The 16,410-nt window shown below is 51.1% G+C and overlaps 1 protein-coding gene across 2 annotated transcripts in view; it reads left to right on the forward strand.

Annotated features, from left to right (window-relative positions):
• The window catches only part of CPXM2 (carboxypeptidase X, M14 family member 2), a 135,700-nt gene continuing 119,901 nt past the window's right edge, over window positions 612-16,410 (forward strand). The window contains exons 1-2 of one of the 2 annotated variants that reach the window (XM_005698585.3): window positions 612-1,224; window positions 12,043-12,141. In XM_005698585.3, coding sequence (XP_005698642.2) covers window positions 915-1,224; window positions 12,043-12,141 — 409 coding nt within the window. In that variant the 5' untranslated portion in view covers window positions 612-914. The remainder of the gene's footprint in view (window positions 1,225-12,042; window positions 12,142-16,410) is intronic. The other variant, XM_018041654.1, reaches the window with a different exon arrangement.

A 16,410-nucleotide genomic window follows, 5' to 3' on the forward strand; every position in this document is an offset into this window, starting at 1 on the left:
CTCAGAGGGTAAAGAATCTGGCAGCAATGCGGGAGACCTGGGTTCGATCCCTGGGTCGAGAAGATCCCCTGGAGAAGGGAATGGCTACCCATTCCAGTACCCGTGCCTGGGAAATCCCATGGACAGAGGAGCCCAGCGGGCTACAGTCCGTGGGGTCGCACGAAGTCTGACACGACTGAGTCTAGCACTTTCAGACAAGAACTTCCAGGGACGCTAGGCCCCGCCCTCACGAACTTGACTCCAAGGAACCCTGGGGACCTGGGGACCATCCACAGTACCTGAAATAAGATCACGGTCAGGTGGGGGTGGGGGGAAGGTTTGTCTGGCCACTGGGGAACCCGTGTCTGGTGTGGAACCAGGGAAGAGGCAGGGGTCAGGAGAGCTAGAGGCTAGGCTCTGGGCTCTATTTGCTTTAGGACCTTGGGCCATCGGGGGTCACGGTTCCCCAACCTGTAAGGTGGCTGGAGCGCCCTTTCGGATGGACACTCCTTGGAGTCTCTGGGGAAGCAGGCTCCCAGCACCGACCGGCTTCGGAGGGAGGTGAGGGGAAGGGGAGCGGTTTGCAGACAGTTAACGGGATGGATGGTTCCCAGGGCCAGCCACCACGGGGTCGGCAGGAAAGGCAGGGAGGAGGGGAGGGCGGGGCCGCCCCCCGCCCCCCGCCCCCCGCCCCTGCGCCCGCCCCGAGCCTCGGCGCGCCCCTGCCCGCCTGGCCCGGCCCGGCCCGGCCCAGCCCAGCCCAGCCCAGCCCAGCCCAACCCGGCGGGCGGGTCACACGCGCCGCCGGCCGGCCGCCTCCTCACCCCGTGCTGCTGAGCGCCCGGCGCCCCTGCCCCGCGCCGCCGTCCGCGCCCGCCGCCCGCCCGGCGCTCCCGGCGCCCGTGACCCTGCCCGGGGCGCGGGGCGGAGCGGGCATGGCCCGCCGGGGGGCTGCCGCGCTGGTGCTGGCCCTCGCGCTCCTGGCGGTGGCCCCGGCCGGGGTCGGGGCCCGGGGCGCAGCCGTCGAGGACCCCGCCGACGACGTGCAGGAGACTTGGAGCCTGGAGCCTTCCTACGCGCGCCTGGAGCCCGAGCCCGAGCCCTTCTCGCCGCCGCTGCCCGCGGGGCCCGGGGCGGGGGAGCGGGGACCGCGCCCACCCCAGCCCAGGCCGCCCAAGAAGGCGACGACTAAGCCCAAGAAAGCTCCCAAGAGGGAGAAGTTGGCTCCGCAGACGCCTCGGCCAGGTAAGTTAACTCGCGGCGCTGGGCGGCCCGAGGGGGCGCCCGTGGCCCTGTGCCTGTCCCAGCGGTGGCCTGCCGGGTCTGGGGCGACAGCTGGCTTCCCTCTGCGTGTGTCTGGGATGAGAGAGCCCCGCGAACTGCCCCCATCGCGGTCCCCACCTCGTTAGGCACTGACCGCGCGTCCTGAGGCCCCTGCTAGCGCCCCAGAACTTGAACCTGACCAGCTGCCCTTCTCAGCTGCCTGGGGAGCCGGTCCCTCAGCGCCAAGTTTGAGATTTACTGGGAAAGGAGCTTACCGCCTACTTCTTCAGTCTTCGCTCAGGGCGTTTTCTTTAGAGTGAATTTCCAATTTGGTGATGCGACCAGTGGGGGTCTGTTTTGACAGTGGCCTTCTGGGGGAACTCAGCCGGCCGGCCCTTCCCCAGCCAAGGTCCCCTCGCAAGCTCCCCCCTACCTCTTTTCTGCGGGTGCCTTGAATCCTCTGCTCAGGAGGGGGTTAGGATGGCAGCGCTTCTGCTGGGGAGCCTTGGGCTGCAGCCCCAGGAGGGCGGGGGCTGCTGGACTTCAGGAAGCCCAGAGGCCCCCTGGGACCCACCCACCCCTGCCACCCCTCCCACTTCCTCTCAAATGCACCCGCATGTGCTGCCTGCCGAGTCTTGGGGAAATAGCTTCCATTCAGTTTCTTACACTTTGTGAATAGAGAACTTTCTCTTAATTGTCACAAATGTCCTGGGCTCAAATTGCAAAGGGCTGCGGTCCTAATATTTCAGGATTGAGGAGTGAGAGCAGGACTGTGGCCAAGTTCCCGGGCCTTGGAACGGCCTTCCTTGGAAGGAGATTCGTGCCGGGGGTGGCACCATTACACAGCTCCTGGCACGAGAGTCATCACCTTTGTCTGGTTAAACTGTTCACTGAGGATAGCAGGAGGTCATGGGGAAGGAGCAGAGATGAGGGTCCAGAACTCCTAGGTCGTGGGGGACCATCACTGCAGCAGCTTTGCACTTACCTGAGGCGGGAGGGGGTCCTGCCGTATTCGAGTTTGTGTGCTGTGTGTTTGCTCAATCTCAGTCGCGTCTGACTCTTTGCAACCCCGTGGACTGTAGCCTGCCAGGCTCCTCTGCCCAGGGGATTTTCCAGGCGAGAATGCTGGAGTGGGTTGCCATTTCCTTCTCCAGGGGTTTGAGTTTGTGGGTGACTGTAAACCTGCAGGCCCGTCTTGGAGTTGTTTCACCCTGCACAGAGCCAGCATTCCCCATATTTTCTGGGGAATTACGCCTATCAAGATTGGTAAAAAAACCACACTGGTTTAATAATAGGAATGGAAGTGGGACAAGGCCATTCGCTGTGACTCTGCTAGGAGTTTTATGGGCAACCATTTCATTTATTTCTTTCACGGGCTCCAAGGGGTGGATATTCTTGTTACTTTGCAGATGAGGAAACTGAGGCTCTGACCGTGTCAGCAGTCTACTCAGGGTCACTCGCGAGGTGGTGTGGCAGCTTTGGAGGCCCTTCTCCTGTGCTTTTAAGGGCTTTTTTGTTTGGTCATGTGAATCAAGCTGGCATGTGTTTTTGTTTTTTAGCATCTGCCACGTGGTTAGTGCGGCGCTGGGCATGGTGGGTCGAGTTGGGTGGGAGACACGTCTGTCAGGTTCTGGTATGTACTGGGGGGTGGCCGGGAGGACATGGGGGAGGCCCAGGCTTGACTGAGAGTCCGAGGACTGCACTGAATCCCAGTTCTGGGGCTCAGTACTCAGCTTCTTGACCCCAGCATCTTCATCTGCACGTGACGGCTGCCTCGCTCTCCTCTGTCACTTGTTCTAGGAGCTTTTCAGCAAAAGCTTGTCATGTGTCAGCTCATGCTTGTGCTGGTCCCTTCTGAGCTGTTCGTTATTCTGCAGGTCGTTACCAGGAACCTGCTCAGCATCAGGTGCTGGGTGAGGTCCTGGGGGAGGGGAGAGCAAAAAGGCCCCACCCCGCTCTCCTGGAACACACTGGAATCGGGTGCTTAGAGGGTAGTTGCAAGTGTGTTGAGAGCGGCGTCGTTGATTCCCCAAACTGAAGACAGGTCTCTGGAAGCTCCAGAGACTCAACCCCCAAGCCTGCTACCAATCAGGGTGTGTTTCTAATAAACAGTTTGGGACATTTTAGACTCCCCCCTCCAACTCTGTCAAGCAAAATGTTACCTTGATCCAATGCTTTTAGCTCCGATTCTCCCCATCCTCATCTTTTTGGCCCATGACCAGTGGAACCCTCTATCCTGAACCTGAAGTCAGAGAGGTCAGTCTGGTTAAGAATCACTTTGTTGAGGGCAGTTAGTGATAGTTTTGTGTGATGAAATTACAGTAAGAGAAAATGATTTTGCCTCCCTTAAGGGGTGGCTTGATACAGGTACTGCTCCTTTCCTGGTGGCTCAGTGGTAGAAAATCCACCTGTCAGTGCAGGAGGCGTGGCTCTGATCCCTGGGCTGGAAAGATCCCCTGAGGAAGGAAATGGCAACCCACTCCAGTATTCTTGCCTGGAAAATCACATGGACGGAGGAGTCTGGTGGGCTACAGTCCATGGCGTTGCACAGAGTTGGACACGACTGAGCAACTAAACAACAACACACATGATGTGATAAACGCAGTCATCTCTGTGTGGGACCATTTCATAAGCAGATGCAATAACACCTTAGGACAGCATTTATAATATTCTCAGGGGCCACAGTGGGAATGTTTCTTGTGAGCTTTTGGGCTGGGTGGGTGGTGCACTGTCTAGGCACTGAGGTGGGAGTGAGGGGTTAGATTTAGAGAAGAATGTAAGAGCATGTATAACTGCTCACTGAGAGTTTTCTCATGTGCTTTGTCTTCCCAGATGATAAAATATTTTCCACATAGCTTGTATCATACATAAAGCCTGGGCTCAAGAGAAGATGGGAGGTAAATGCTCTATGTCTCTGGGTCTAGGGGAAGTCTTGTCTGAATCCCATAGGAAGGTTTACTTAAGGGGCCAAGGGCATTGGGGATTCGATCTTGGTGTGAGTTTGGCTTTGACTCTTGGCTGTTTCTGCATGCCACCAATGTGCAGTGGCTTTCACGGGCCAACATTCTCCTGGAAGTGGCTTGGATAGCTGAATCCTTTGGTTAATTGAGAGTATTGCATTTTTCCCTGAGTGACTGATGGATTCTGGAGTAGAGCCCTTATATACTGAATAGAGTGGAAGCTTAAAATTTTTTAAGGTTTTTATTGGGAAATAAGTATAGACAGGAAGGAAATTGTAAAAATAGTGCAGAGAGCTCCTGTGTACCCTTCTCCCAACTTCCCCCAATGATACCATTTACAGTACAAGAACTACAGTACAAGATTTCTCTACCTTGGGAGTATTGACATTTTGGGGTTGATGTGTGTGTGTGTGTGTGTGTGTGTGTGTGTGTGTGTGTTTATTTATGGGGAAGGCTGTCTTGTGCATGGTAGAATGTTTAGCAACATGCCTGGCCTTGACCCACAAGGTGCTGATCGCACCCTCCGAGTTTTGACAACTAAAGATATCTCTAGACATTGTCACATGTCACCAGTGGGCTAAGAATCACTGCTATATACAGTATCGAAACAGGAAAATGACATTGGTACAGTACTTTTAACTTTCAGATGATGCGCTAAGTCGCTTCAGTCGTGTCCCACTCTGTGTGACCCTAAGGACTGCAGCCCGCCTGGCTCCTCAGTCCATGCCTTGGTTTCCAGGCAATGAGTGGGTTGCCGTTTCCTTCTCCAGGGGACCTTTCCCACGCAGGGGTTGAACGTGTGTCTCTTAGGTCTAACTTGCATTGGCAGGCGCGTTCTTTACCACTAACAGCAGCTGACATTCCTGCTTTCATGTGCTCTTTTGTGTGTGTGCAGGGGTGTGTGTGTGGAGTTCTGCACTGTTTCACGTCTATAGATTCACGGAACCACCATCCCCATCAGGACACAGGACTGCGGAATCCTTGTCTGTGATTGAGTAGGGCTCAATCTCGTACAGTTTCTGAGGCCCTCCTTGTGAACATCAACAAATCCCAGAATTTTAGATCTTCAAGGAACCTAAATGCTCATTATATGCAAATTCTTATTGCAAGATTCTGCCGGCAGGCTACTTGGTGTTAAAAAATGGTTGAAGAAGACTATTTGGATGATACTGACTTTAGCACTTCATGAAGTGGGCAGGCAGTCTCCTTGTGGGGAATGGCAAAATGGGGCAGAAGGCAGGAAGCTTTTATAGAGCAAAGAGCAAGGAGAAGAAAATAGAAAATATCTGGTTGGCTGAGGTGACACAGTCGACTTTGTTTGGGGTGAGAAGACCCAGAGTTGACCTGGCATTTGGGAATTAACTGAATACTTCTGGTCAGGAAGGGATGGTTAGTGCCAAGAAGTTTATGTAAGTTTAAATTTGGTAATGTGGCACCTTGGGCAAAAGCAGCTCCATCTTGGGCTTCTACATTGGTCTAGGTGCCTATGTTTCCACTGATGGGTGCTCACCACCTTGAAAGGCTGCCTGTTCATTGGATAAATACTACTGATTGCTAGAATGTTCTTCCTCACAAAGACCTGGCAAGCTGCTTTTCTCTAATTCCATTTATTCAACTGTCTCTCGCCAAATTCAATATTTTCTAGACCCCTGCAGTTGGAGGTCCAAAGAATGAGTCTCTGGGCCCCGTTTTCATCATCCCAGGGTGAAGAGTGAGATGAGGGACCACAGTCTGGACATGTGAGTGGATGTGGGGTGTACTTTCCATGTCATCTCCAAATTGATGGCTTTGGTTTGGAACCATACTCCTCTTAGAGGGGAAAAAAAGGCATCAGAGAAGTAAACCATAGTTACATAACTGACTCGCCTTGCTCCCCGCCCCAAGAGGTAGTGAAAAACAGACAAGTTCATAAACAAGACTCAGTAGGCGATTTGAAGATGTTTTATTCTCCCTTTTCCATTGGTCTGGAAGTAGCCTTGAACTTTTGGGTTCCTAACGTGTTGGTTGCTTCCTTCAAGGGCTGGGGAGCATGCACGTCTGTTGGAATACACGCTCGCCTGCATCACACCCATGGCTCTGACCCTCTGTCTTGAGCCCATGGAATTCGCAGAGTGGGCAGCGAGCCACGTTTGTTTGTGTGTCTGTGCCCAGAATTGGCGAGTTTGTACTTTGTCCTGTGTTCTACTTGGCCTGGGAAAGGGAGGGGCTGGCGATAATCAGAGAGTTGTTATATGAGCATATTTGGTTGTAAACAAAGTCCTTTCTGTTATGCACTGCCAGCTAGTTGCTGGAAAGAGCTTCGCTTTTAAGCTTTTGCTTCAGCACCCTTCGAGGCTTCTTGCACGCTTCGCCCTTCGGTTGGAAATGTCTTCTCTTGGGCCAAGCTGGAGTGTGAGGATTAGGAGCATGAGTTTGTAAATGTTTCCCTGCATACTTTAAAAGCAATCACAAGGCTATCAGCACACCTAAATAAATAATAAGAAATCTTTGCGTCATGGTATTAAATGCTCTCTGGAAGAGTTAAATCCAATTTTTTTTTTTTTTTTTTTGGTCCAGATCAACTTCCTAGAGAATTCCAAGGGAAAGGACTTTTTATAGAAAAGGTCTTCTCATGTACATCAGCAAGCAGCTTTCCTAAGACACCACCTCTGTTTCCAACATGCTTTCCAAAGTCAACTCTTCATGCTGGCCTATCTCCCCACCATGTCTGTGGTTGTAGAAACCCAGGCCTGTGTGTGGGTGATGAAGGGGCAGACACCTGTGTGTTTGGAGAAGCTGGGTTGGAGGCCTGGCTTCTGAAGATAGCCGTTGTGTTTCCTGTGTGCCCTGAGCATCCCTGACTCTGGGTCTCACGGAGGACAGTGCCTTAGGTCTCATGGCAACAGCAGCTTGGGCCCTGGAATCTGGATTTTCTTTCTTTTTCTTTTTTGGCCCTGCTTCCTGGCATGCAGGATCTTAAGTTCCTCAATCAGGGATCGAACTCTTGCCTGCTGCAGTGGAAGCACAGAGCCTTAACCACTGGACTGCCAGGGAAGTCCCCGGGAACCTGGAATTCTGAGGTGGGGGTCTTCTCTGGATGTGTCCGAGGTGGTCAGGGAGCCTGAGTTCTCAGGCTTGGCGTCTCCAGCAGTGGCTCTGCCCTCTCTGGCCTTCTGAGGTTCCTCTGGCTTCCCTGGGATCATGAAACCCATAAAATCGGGGTGCCTTGGAATGGCTATGGGAAGGGCTCATGTCCGTAACTGACTGGCATCCTATTGGCTACTGATCTGGGCATCATAGGAATGTCAGAGCCACACAGGACACCTTTAGGTGTTAAGTCAAGGCTCTACATCAGACTTTTATGGAATACTTGGTTCATGAGAGGCACGTGTAAGGGTTTGGCAGAGTTTGTTCAGGATTCAGAGAGATTCAGAATCTGGCTGTGCCACTGTGGGCACAGGTGACATCTTCACGTCTTGAAGTCATCACTGTGACAGGGGAGTAATAACAAGAAGCTTCCGAGGTGGTGTGAGGTTAGAAGGTCAAGGCACAGCCTCCCAGTCTCTTGAGGGATGGGTGAGAGGCAGCTTCAACCCAGGGTCTGCGGGCCTGCAGCCGCAATGAGTCCTGATGGCTTCCTGCCAGCACTGCAGCTCAGCTTGTTGGCGTCTCCTTCTCCGAGTCTCACTGTCTCCCCTTCTTCATTTGCGCTTCATGAAATAATCGCCTCCCCCGTCACTCCTGCAGCGCAAAGCCTTGTCCCAGGCTGATTCCAGGCAGAACCCAAACTGAGACTGCACATACCTGCAGTGCCCCTGGCAGGGCCTGGCGCACCCCACCTTGCTGCGGTTCTGGGGGTGTCTCTTTAAAAGGCTGAGGGCTTCTTACTTGGTTGTGAGTCAGCAAGGTAGCTGCCGCTGCCCAGAGGCTGGGAGGGGCTGTCCCTTCTGCCCCTGGGACATGGTGGAGACCAAGTCTTCTGAACAAAAGGCCGGCCCACAGGGGGCCAGGGGCTGACAGGAAGGTTTCCCAGGGAAGACAAGGCTGAGTGGGGGACGGGGGGGATGGGTGGGAAGAAGCGCTTGATTGGCTGGTTGGTTGATTGATCGATAGACTTTGGTCCAGTCCTGGTTAAAAAAAAAAAAACCTTAAGAAATTACACCCGATGCCTCCATCTCCAGCTCAGACCTTTCAGGTCGCTAGTTAACCAAAGCAAGCACATCCTTCCTCCACTCAACCTTTTGGTCCCCAGGCTTTTACCTGATCCCTGGGAAACCTGTTCCCACCAGGACCTTGGCTCTCTCAGGTTTGGGATCTGGAAGAGGGCACAGGGCAGTCCCCGCCGCGTGTCACGACCCTTTTCCTGCTAACACACACAGGGAGCTCCAGTTTCTAACCGCTTAGTTTGGGTTTTTCATGTCCTCCTGCAAGATCCTCCTTGGTTCTGTGGTATTCGAGAAAGTGAAATTATCGTCTGTCACAGTGCAGTGAGGCGGCCTCTCTGGGGAGCTTCGAGAACCCTCAGTGGCTTGGGGCCAGGACCTTCCTCCCAGGCAGGGTCCTTCCCAAGAGCTGGTGAGGGGCTCAGGGCTTGGGGCTGCATCCTTCAGGAGAGAGAGAAAGTGCTGATGGATGCTCCCGGGCTGGAATTTCCTGGGGAAAATGCAAATATGCAGCAAAGAATTTTTTCAGTTTCTGGGGCTGCTACTGTAAGCTCCTTGTATATCGAGAGGGGGGAAAATAGTTTCCTATCAACCAAGAAGCTTGATATTTATCACCATGGACCAGAATAGAATATGCGGCCCCCACTGGCAATTCCGTTTGCTACTTTTAAAGAATTCGGTTTTGTCACGCAGCCCAGATGGAGATGTTGATTTGGCTCTGGCTCCTCCTTTGAGCACTATTTCCACTTCTCTCCTTTCATCTCTACAGACCATATGCTGCCTTTCTCGCTGCAAGAGAAGAGGAGGTTGGGAAGGGCCTAGGCCTGGCATAGGGCTCCCACTCTGCCACCTCCTGGCTCTCTCAGTGACCTTGGGAGGGTCTCTTTTCCTTTGAGCCTCTGTGTTCCCATCTGTAGAGTAGTGTTCACAGCAAGCTTCCTGCCCTCGATGGGTATATGCCAAGATGGAACGTTTCAATCTATGAGAACCTATATGCGTGTCCAGTTGCTCAGTTGTGTCCAACTGCTTGTGACCCCATGGACTGTAGCCCACCAGGCTCCTCTGTCCATGGGATTATCCTGGGAAGAATACCAGAGTGGGTTGCTCTTTCCTCCTCCAGGGCATCTTCCTGATCCAGGGATCCAACCCACATCTCCTGCATCAGCAGGCGGATTCTTTACTGCTGAGCCACAGAGGAAGCCCTAATCTATGAGAGGATGCCTTGTAAATTGTGACTCATGGGCCACGTGTCGGCTGTTGCTTGCCCAGCCACTGGGATGGTGCTCTGTGACCGTGGGAACTCGGGACTCATATGAACAATGAGAAGAGGTTGTCTTTTATTCACTGGTCACCGTCTGTCAGGCACTGCCCTTGGTGCTTGGATATATGGCATCTGTGTGCGCCCCATGACTTCCAGTGAGGCAGGCAGCATGTGTGAGGGAGAGGTGGGTTCCCTGAGGACACACGTGGTCGGTGCAGTGGTGGAGCCCAGCTGCCCGGGGCTGGAATCACATCTGTAGGTAACTATCCCAGAAGTAGATCTTCCTAGGTGCCAGGGGCCCTGCCTGTTTCTGCCTCTTTGCCACCCCCTGTGGGGACTCTGTTTCCCATATGTTAATCTCAGGGGTAACAGGACATCTGCCCCACATCTGGGCCGTTCTTGGCTTCCCGGAGCTGAGCGCAAGGCGAGGGTCCAGCCCAGGGGAGTGAGGCTGAGTGTGTCTGCAGGACCGCGTTCTCTGACTCCGTCTCCCGTGTTGCCTGCTGTGGCCCCAGAGAGGATAACTTGGCAGAGGGAGGGCCTGCGATGAATGTCCGGCTTCTGGGAAGTGTTGGATGGAATGTTGTTCCCCAGAACTTTGGCTTTTTCCTCTCACATTGTGTCAAACTCCCCTGCCACCCCCGCCACCACCATCTTATCTTTCTGCCAAATCAGGCTCTTCCTTCTTAAAAGTTATGGTGCCCAATTTTCCAAACAATCAATATTTTTACCGACTCACCATCAGGCTCTTTCTGAAGAAATCATCTTTGGAGATCACTGGCCGTGACATCCCTCCCGACAAGAGTGGGACAGACGCCAAGTGACATCAGGCTGACGTCATCAGCTGCACTCGGGTTGGCAGCCTTCCTCCTCTGGCCTTTCTGAATGTTTTGGCGTTTTAATTTCCCTGACCTGAGGAGGACTCTTGATTTTGTGATTTTTTTTTTTCTTAGCTTATATTACAAATGAAAGATATGCCCAGCGGGTATCACCCAAAAATATGATGGAGAGAGAATTGCCCTTGGCCAGGCACAATGCACCCTTGATTTTTTTGATGATGTTTTCTTGATAAATCTTTCTCTCTCTCTTTTATTTTTTTGGTGGGTCTAGAATTTAATCTGAAATGACTTCATTAATTGGCACAATCCATTTGATGTTTTTGGTATTTCAGCTTGTTTCTTAAAGTCCAAACTAAGTATCTTTCTCCATAGACCTTCCCTTCCCCTTATTTTTGCCTTGTTGGTCATTCACTGACTCATAATCATTCATGATCATTTGTTCATCACAGGCTTAACCAGACTCTGGAGGGAGAGCATGAGCAAAATCAGACGCAGGTCCTGCCCCCATGCACAGAACAACATGTGTTGTGTGTGTGTGATGATGTTATCCCAGACCGGGGAGCAGAGCTGCAGTGAGGGCTGCTGACATCCCCCCCCCACCTCACCCCGGTCCTCTTGGCTGTGATGACTCACAGCTGCTCCCTTCTCTGGAGCCTGACCCTTGGAAGGTGACATCTCCCACCCCCAGTAGATCAGTCTGTAGCCAGAGACCAACCAGCTTAGGAAAGGTGGCCCCTTGTCTCATGGTGGGGCCAACACTCTGTGCAGTGTCAGCTCCAGAGCTCCCTGTGGTGTGAGGCTGAGTCAGATTCTCGCTGGGAGCCCAGCCTAGCGTAGCTCCTTCCTCTACCTCATCTTGCTTCCCCCCACGTTTTTCCTTAGACCCCTCCCTCAGTACATTACATGCACGGAACCCCTGCCTCAGGCTCCACACAGAAGCAGCTTGACCAGAGACAGGTGCTATCAGAACTCATCAAAGGAGGCAGTGGTTTAGGTGGGCAGTTCAGGAAAGCCATCTCAAGGAGGGCATGGTTGAGCTGGGATTTGCAAGATCAGAGGAAGTGAAATGGGTGGAGAGTGAATGGAAGGGTGCTGCAGAGGAGAAACAACATATACTGAGTTCTGGTGGACAGAAAATATGATCTGAAGGCTGAAAAGAGGCTGGTGTTTGGAGAGAATTAGGTGGGAGGAGCCCAGCATGGTAGGAAATCTAGCTCCAGGCTCAGAGGCCTGGAGCTTCAGTTCCGTTTTATCCATTTTATCAGTTAAACGTAGTGTTACTCTTGGAGTGCCAGGGAGGGTCAAAAGTATGCCCACAGGACCTTTTGCAGCCTCAGAATAGCAGCCACCTGCAGATGTGCCTTGTTTGTTACCGTGTTTATATCCCAGGGCATTCACCAGAACACACTCCTTTCCTGTAACCACCAGCCTCTCAGAGTTCAAGGTGCCATCACTAGGGTCTGGGCAGGCAGAGGGTGGAGATGGTTGCTTTGCAGGAGAAGATGGTTGAGTCTCACCATCCTGGGATGACTCTGACATATTGGGAAGTGAAGGCATCTCTCTTGCTCTCTCTCTCTCTCTTTTTTTTTTTTTTTAAGGTAAAAATATCAGCAGAAAAGGCATGAGAACCAAGAGCTCTGAGAAGGCTGCCAGTGATGATCAGGGCACCCCCCTGGCCCGTGACGCTGTCCGAGAGGGTGAGTGAGGCCCTTGATGTGCCTTCTGCCCCAGCTTAGTCTTCGGCCTTGGGAGGACATGGGCCCGGACACAGTAGCCGAGTTCTGAGTGGGGGGAGGGGGCGATGGCCCTGGGGTCTTCTGCCTTTCTGAACCATCCGTGGGTGAGGAATGAAGACATGCACATCCCTTCTCTTCTGCGTGTACAGTAACTACACAGTCATTGAGTAACTCAAACTCAGCTTGGCTGAAGCTCCTGGAGCTCCCAGTTGCCTTCCCTGCCCTTCCCTCACCCCCTCCCCCTTGAAGACAACCTCATTTCCTTTCCTGTGGGGCCTCATAGCTGTCCACAGCCTTGTGTGTACATTTCTTATCGCCCAACAAAACCCAGAGCCTCCAGGGTCAGAGGTCAAGTCTTTGACTCCCAAAGCACGTGATGCTAGGCCTGGTGTTTTACAGTCATGTAAAAATATTAGTCCTTCAATTACTTACCTTAGGATAGTCAACACCATTAGTTCTAGACGCACGGACAAGCGCTGGCTAATATTATGATTATTAACTATTACGATTACCATTGTTGTATCTGTTACTCTAAATTGGTGTATTTCAAAGACATTTCTGCTGACATTCAGTAATACTGAACATGTATTAAGCACTTACGCTCTCAGTAATTGCTGTGGACTGGGCCTCTTACTCTGCATCTCTTGATGGCCCTCTGAGTATTGTGGATAGTCTTATTATTATCGTTATTATTACCATCATCATATTGCAGATGAGGAAAATGATACTCAGTAATATGGGTCCTTTGCCTACTGTTGTGCGGCCTTCCGTTTGTAAAATAAGGATTTGAACTCCAGATTTTCCGATTCTAGGCGTTCTGCTTAGCAGCACAGCTGCTTGACATATATAGAGCATTTCGCAAATTTACATTTATAGAGGCAGGATCTGATTTCAGCTGCCATGTGAGCCCGTAAACCATGTAACAGAGTTGATTGTCACAAAGGGAATTGTATGTTCCCCTAGGCACATTGTGATGATATGGGGTTGGGTTTCTAACCAAGAATTTGCCATCAAAGAAATCACAGAGAGGACTAACAGCATATCCTGAAATAAAAACAGAAGTTTCGCAGCAGTGAACTTCTGCAGCCCTTAATATATGGGAATTCTATTCTGCTGTAAAGTGGGTGGGTGAGCCCTGGGCTCGTCGCCCTTGGGAGGACCCAGCGTGTCAGGAGGGTGAGTGGAGGACTCAGGAGTGCTGGGGCTGTGTTCCTGTGGGTTTGCCCTGAGAGTGGAGTCCTTTGGGGTTTCCACTCAGTGGGTGGTAATGAGACTCCCACGTTGGGTGGGCCCCGGCATGACTTTTTGTCCCTTGGCCCCAACAGGCTGATAAAACACCAGCTGTTTCTCCAGATTACAAGCCACGGGGCTAGAAGGGCTTCTGGTCTGGTCTTCCCTCTCTAGGTTCTCTTGCTGTCAGATCTGGGACCAGAGAGTTCTTTCTTGTCTTGTTCATTCTTTGATGCTTTCAAAAGTATTAAAAAAAATATTTTTCCAGATTTATTTTTTAGTAGCTTAGCACAAGGGCTGGTTTGAATTATCTTATTTCTTCATTACCAGAGTTGGAAGTTGTTATAATTTCAAAAGGCATTTTCACAAAGATTTTTCTTTTTCAATTTATTGAACCGAAGTATAACTGATTTGCTATGCCGTTTTGGTTTATCATGTACAAAGTGATTTTATACATACATACACATACATATGTATTCTTTTTCATATTCTTTTCCATTATGATTTATTACATGATGCTGAACATAGTTCCATATGCTATACAGTAAGACCATATGTTTAGAAAGATCACTCAGAATTTTTAAAAAATCTTGCTTTGTTGTTTATCACAAAGACTTTTCAAGGCCCATTTCTGTACACAAATACATGTACACACATGCGCACACACACAGACACACACTGAAGTCTGAACTTGTTCCCTGTTCTGCCACACGACCATTCCCCATCTCCCACTCCGGACCACTGAGGATTGTTCCCCTGACCTTAACCACAGAGCCCTGTCTGAACAGTTGGGACCCCCGTTCTCAAAGGCAGCCTTTCTGACTCTGATTCACTGAGTGTCCTAGATGTGGTTTTGGCCTGAGGACTTTATTCATAATGTTCTTCTATTAAAATGAAATTGAGAAATTGAGGAAAACCCTGGAGGGAAGAGAAGCTGCAGGGGCCCTGATGTGCAGATACAGGAGGGAGAAGGATGGTGATGAGGGGAGGTCGTGTGCAGGAGGCAGGTGGCACAGCCATTGGGGAACATGGGTCTGGACCAGGAGGGGTCACCTCGAGGTGGAGCTGGGAAGAGCAGGGCCTCAGATGGGCAGCTGTGCAGGCTCAGGACCCCTCGTCCATCATTCTCAGCGTCTCCTCCGGTCGTGCTGAGGCCTTGCTGGAGACATGGCAGAATGATGGGGTGGGGAGGATGGTTGTCATCTACCTCACGTCCAAGGTGGCAGGTGGAACAGATGGCATTTGCTTCATTTTCAGGGTGGTGGGCAGAGCAGATATTAGGCACACTGAGCTATGTGAGTGGATGGCATCAAAGGGCTCAGGTCAGATGTGGATTTGAAACCACACAACCCAGATCGGGACTTGAACCCACTGTATTTCAGGTCCTGTCTCCGGGCTTAATGAAGCTCAGGTTCTTTATGTCTCATCACAGAAAGAATTCAGTGAGAGACAAAGTGATAGATAAAAAGTAGACTTATTTAGAGAGATACACATTTCAGAGACAGAATGTGGTCTCTCTCAAAAAGTGAGAAGGGCTTTGGGAGGAATACCCTGCACAGAATGTGGGCCATCTGAGTAGGCGAGAAGCCCCCAGATATGGGGTGATTAGTTTTTATCGCCTGGGTATTTCATAAGCTAATGAGTGGGAGGATTATTCCAACTGTTTTGGAGAAGAGGTGGAGATTTCCAGGAATTGGGCCAGCTCCCACTTTTTGGAGGCTTATGGTCTGCCTCAGAACTGCCATGGCTCCTGGGGTGTGTCATTTAGCAACTAATATATTACAGGGACAGGCTTTCCTGGTGGCTCAGTGGTAAAAACCTGCCTGCAAATGTTGGAGACGTGGGTTTGATCCCCTGGTCAGGAAGATCTCCTAGAGGAGGGGAAGGCTACCCACTCCAGTATTCTTGCCTGGAGACTTCCATGTACAGAGGAGCCTGGTGGGCTACAGTCCATGGGGTCTCAAAGAGTCAGACACAACTTAGCAACAAAACAACAACAACAGAAAATTACAGGGAGAGTATGATGAGTTTCAAGGTCCTCTGGAAGTTGACTCTTCCGCCGTCTTGTACCTAGTTGGTTCTAACCAATTTTTGTCAGAGAGTCCCTTCTTCTACAAGGAGGTCAAACCAGCCAATCCTAAAGGAAGTGAACCATGAATATTCATTGAAAGAATTGATGCTGAAGCTGAAGCTCCAGTACTTTGGCCACCTGATGGGAAGAGGCAACTTATTGCAAAAGACCCTGGTGCTGGGAAAGATTGAAGGCAAAAGGAGAAGAGGGCAGCAGAGGATGAGATGGTTAGGTAGCATCACCAACTCAGTGGACATGAATTTGATCAAAATCTGAGGGACAGTGGAGGACAAAGGAGCCTGGTGTGCTGCAGTTCATGGGGTCACAAAGAGTTGGGCATGACTTAGCGACTGAACAACAATGGCTATGTCATTCTTCTAAAGCTTGTGCCCTGCTCCCTTCCCTCCTGTTTCAGACTCACCCTGAGAGAGCCTTAGTTTTAAGGGAGAGATTATGTACATGGCTGTCACCATGACTAAGGATTAGCGTCATCTGTGGCAAGTCTCCAAAATACATCTTGGATATTGTTCTTTAATAGCATATGCAGTGGTTGAATTACTGGTGTAGTCTTCGCATCTCTATAAATCTACAGCCTTTGCCATATGACTTTTCAATTTCCTTTGTAAAAGTTGAAAGCCCCTTGATTGTGGGCTGTGCATGTTTTTTGTGGAAGCAAATAGAATAAGGTGGACTGAAAAAGTGCCGTTCTGGGCTGAGTGCTTAAGAGACTTTGCTCGTTTTCATTTTCTCCTTATGCCCTGCCATCTCCATGAGAAGAATACACTCATCTAACCCACTGGTTCAAGGAGCCTAGGAGATGAGTGAAGCAGAAACAGGCCCAATCTGCGGCCTGGAGCTACCAGCTGAGCCCAGCTTATCTGAAGGCAACTAAGAAATAAGTGCTTCCTATGTGCCAGTGGGAGTTTGTG

This window comes from Capra hircus, chromosome 26, assembly GCF_001704415.2.
Source record: "Capra hircus breed San Clemente chromosome 26, ASM170441v1, whole genome shotgun sequence".
NCBI classification, from domain to species: Eukaryota; Metazoa; Chordata; class Mammalia; order Artiodactyla; family Bovidae; genus Capra; species Capra hircus.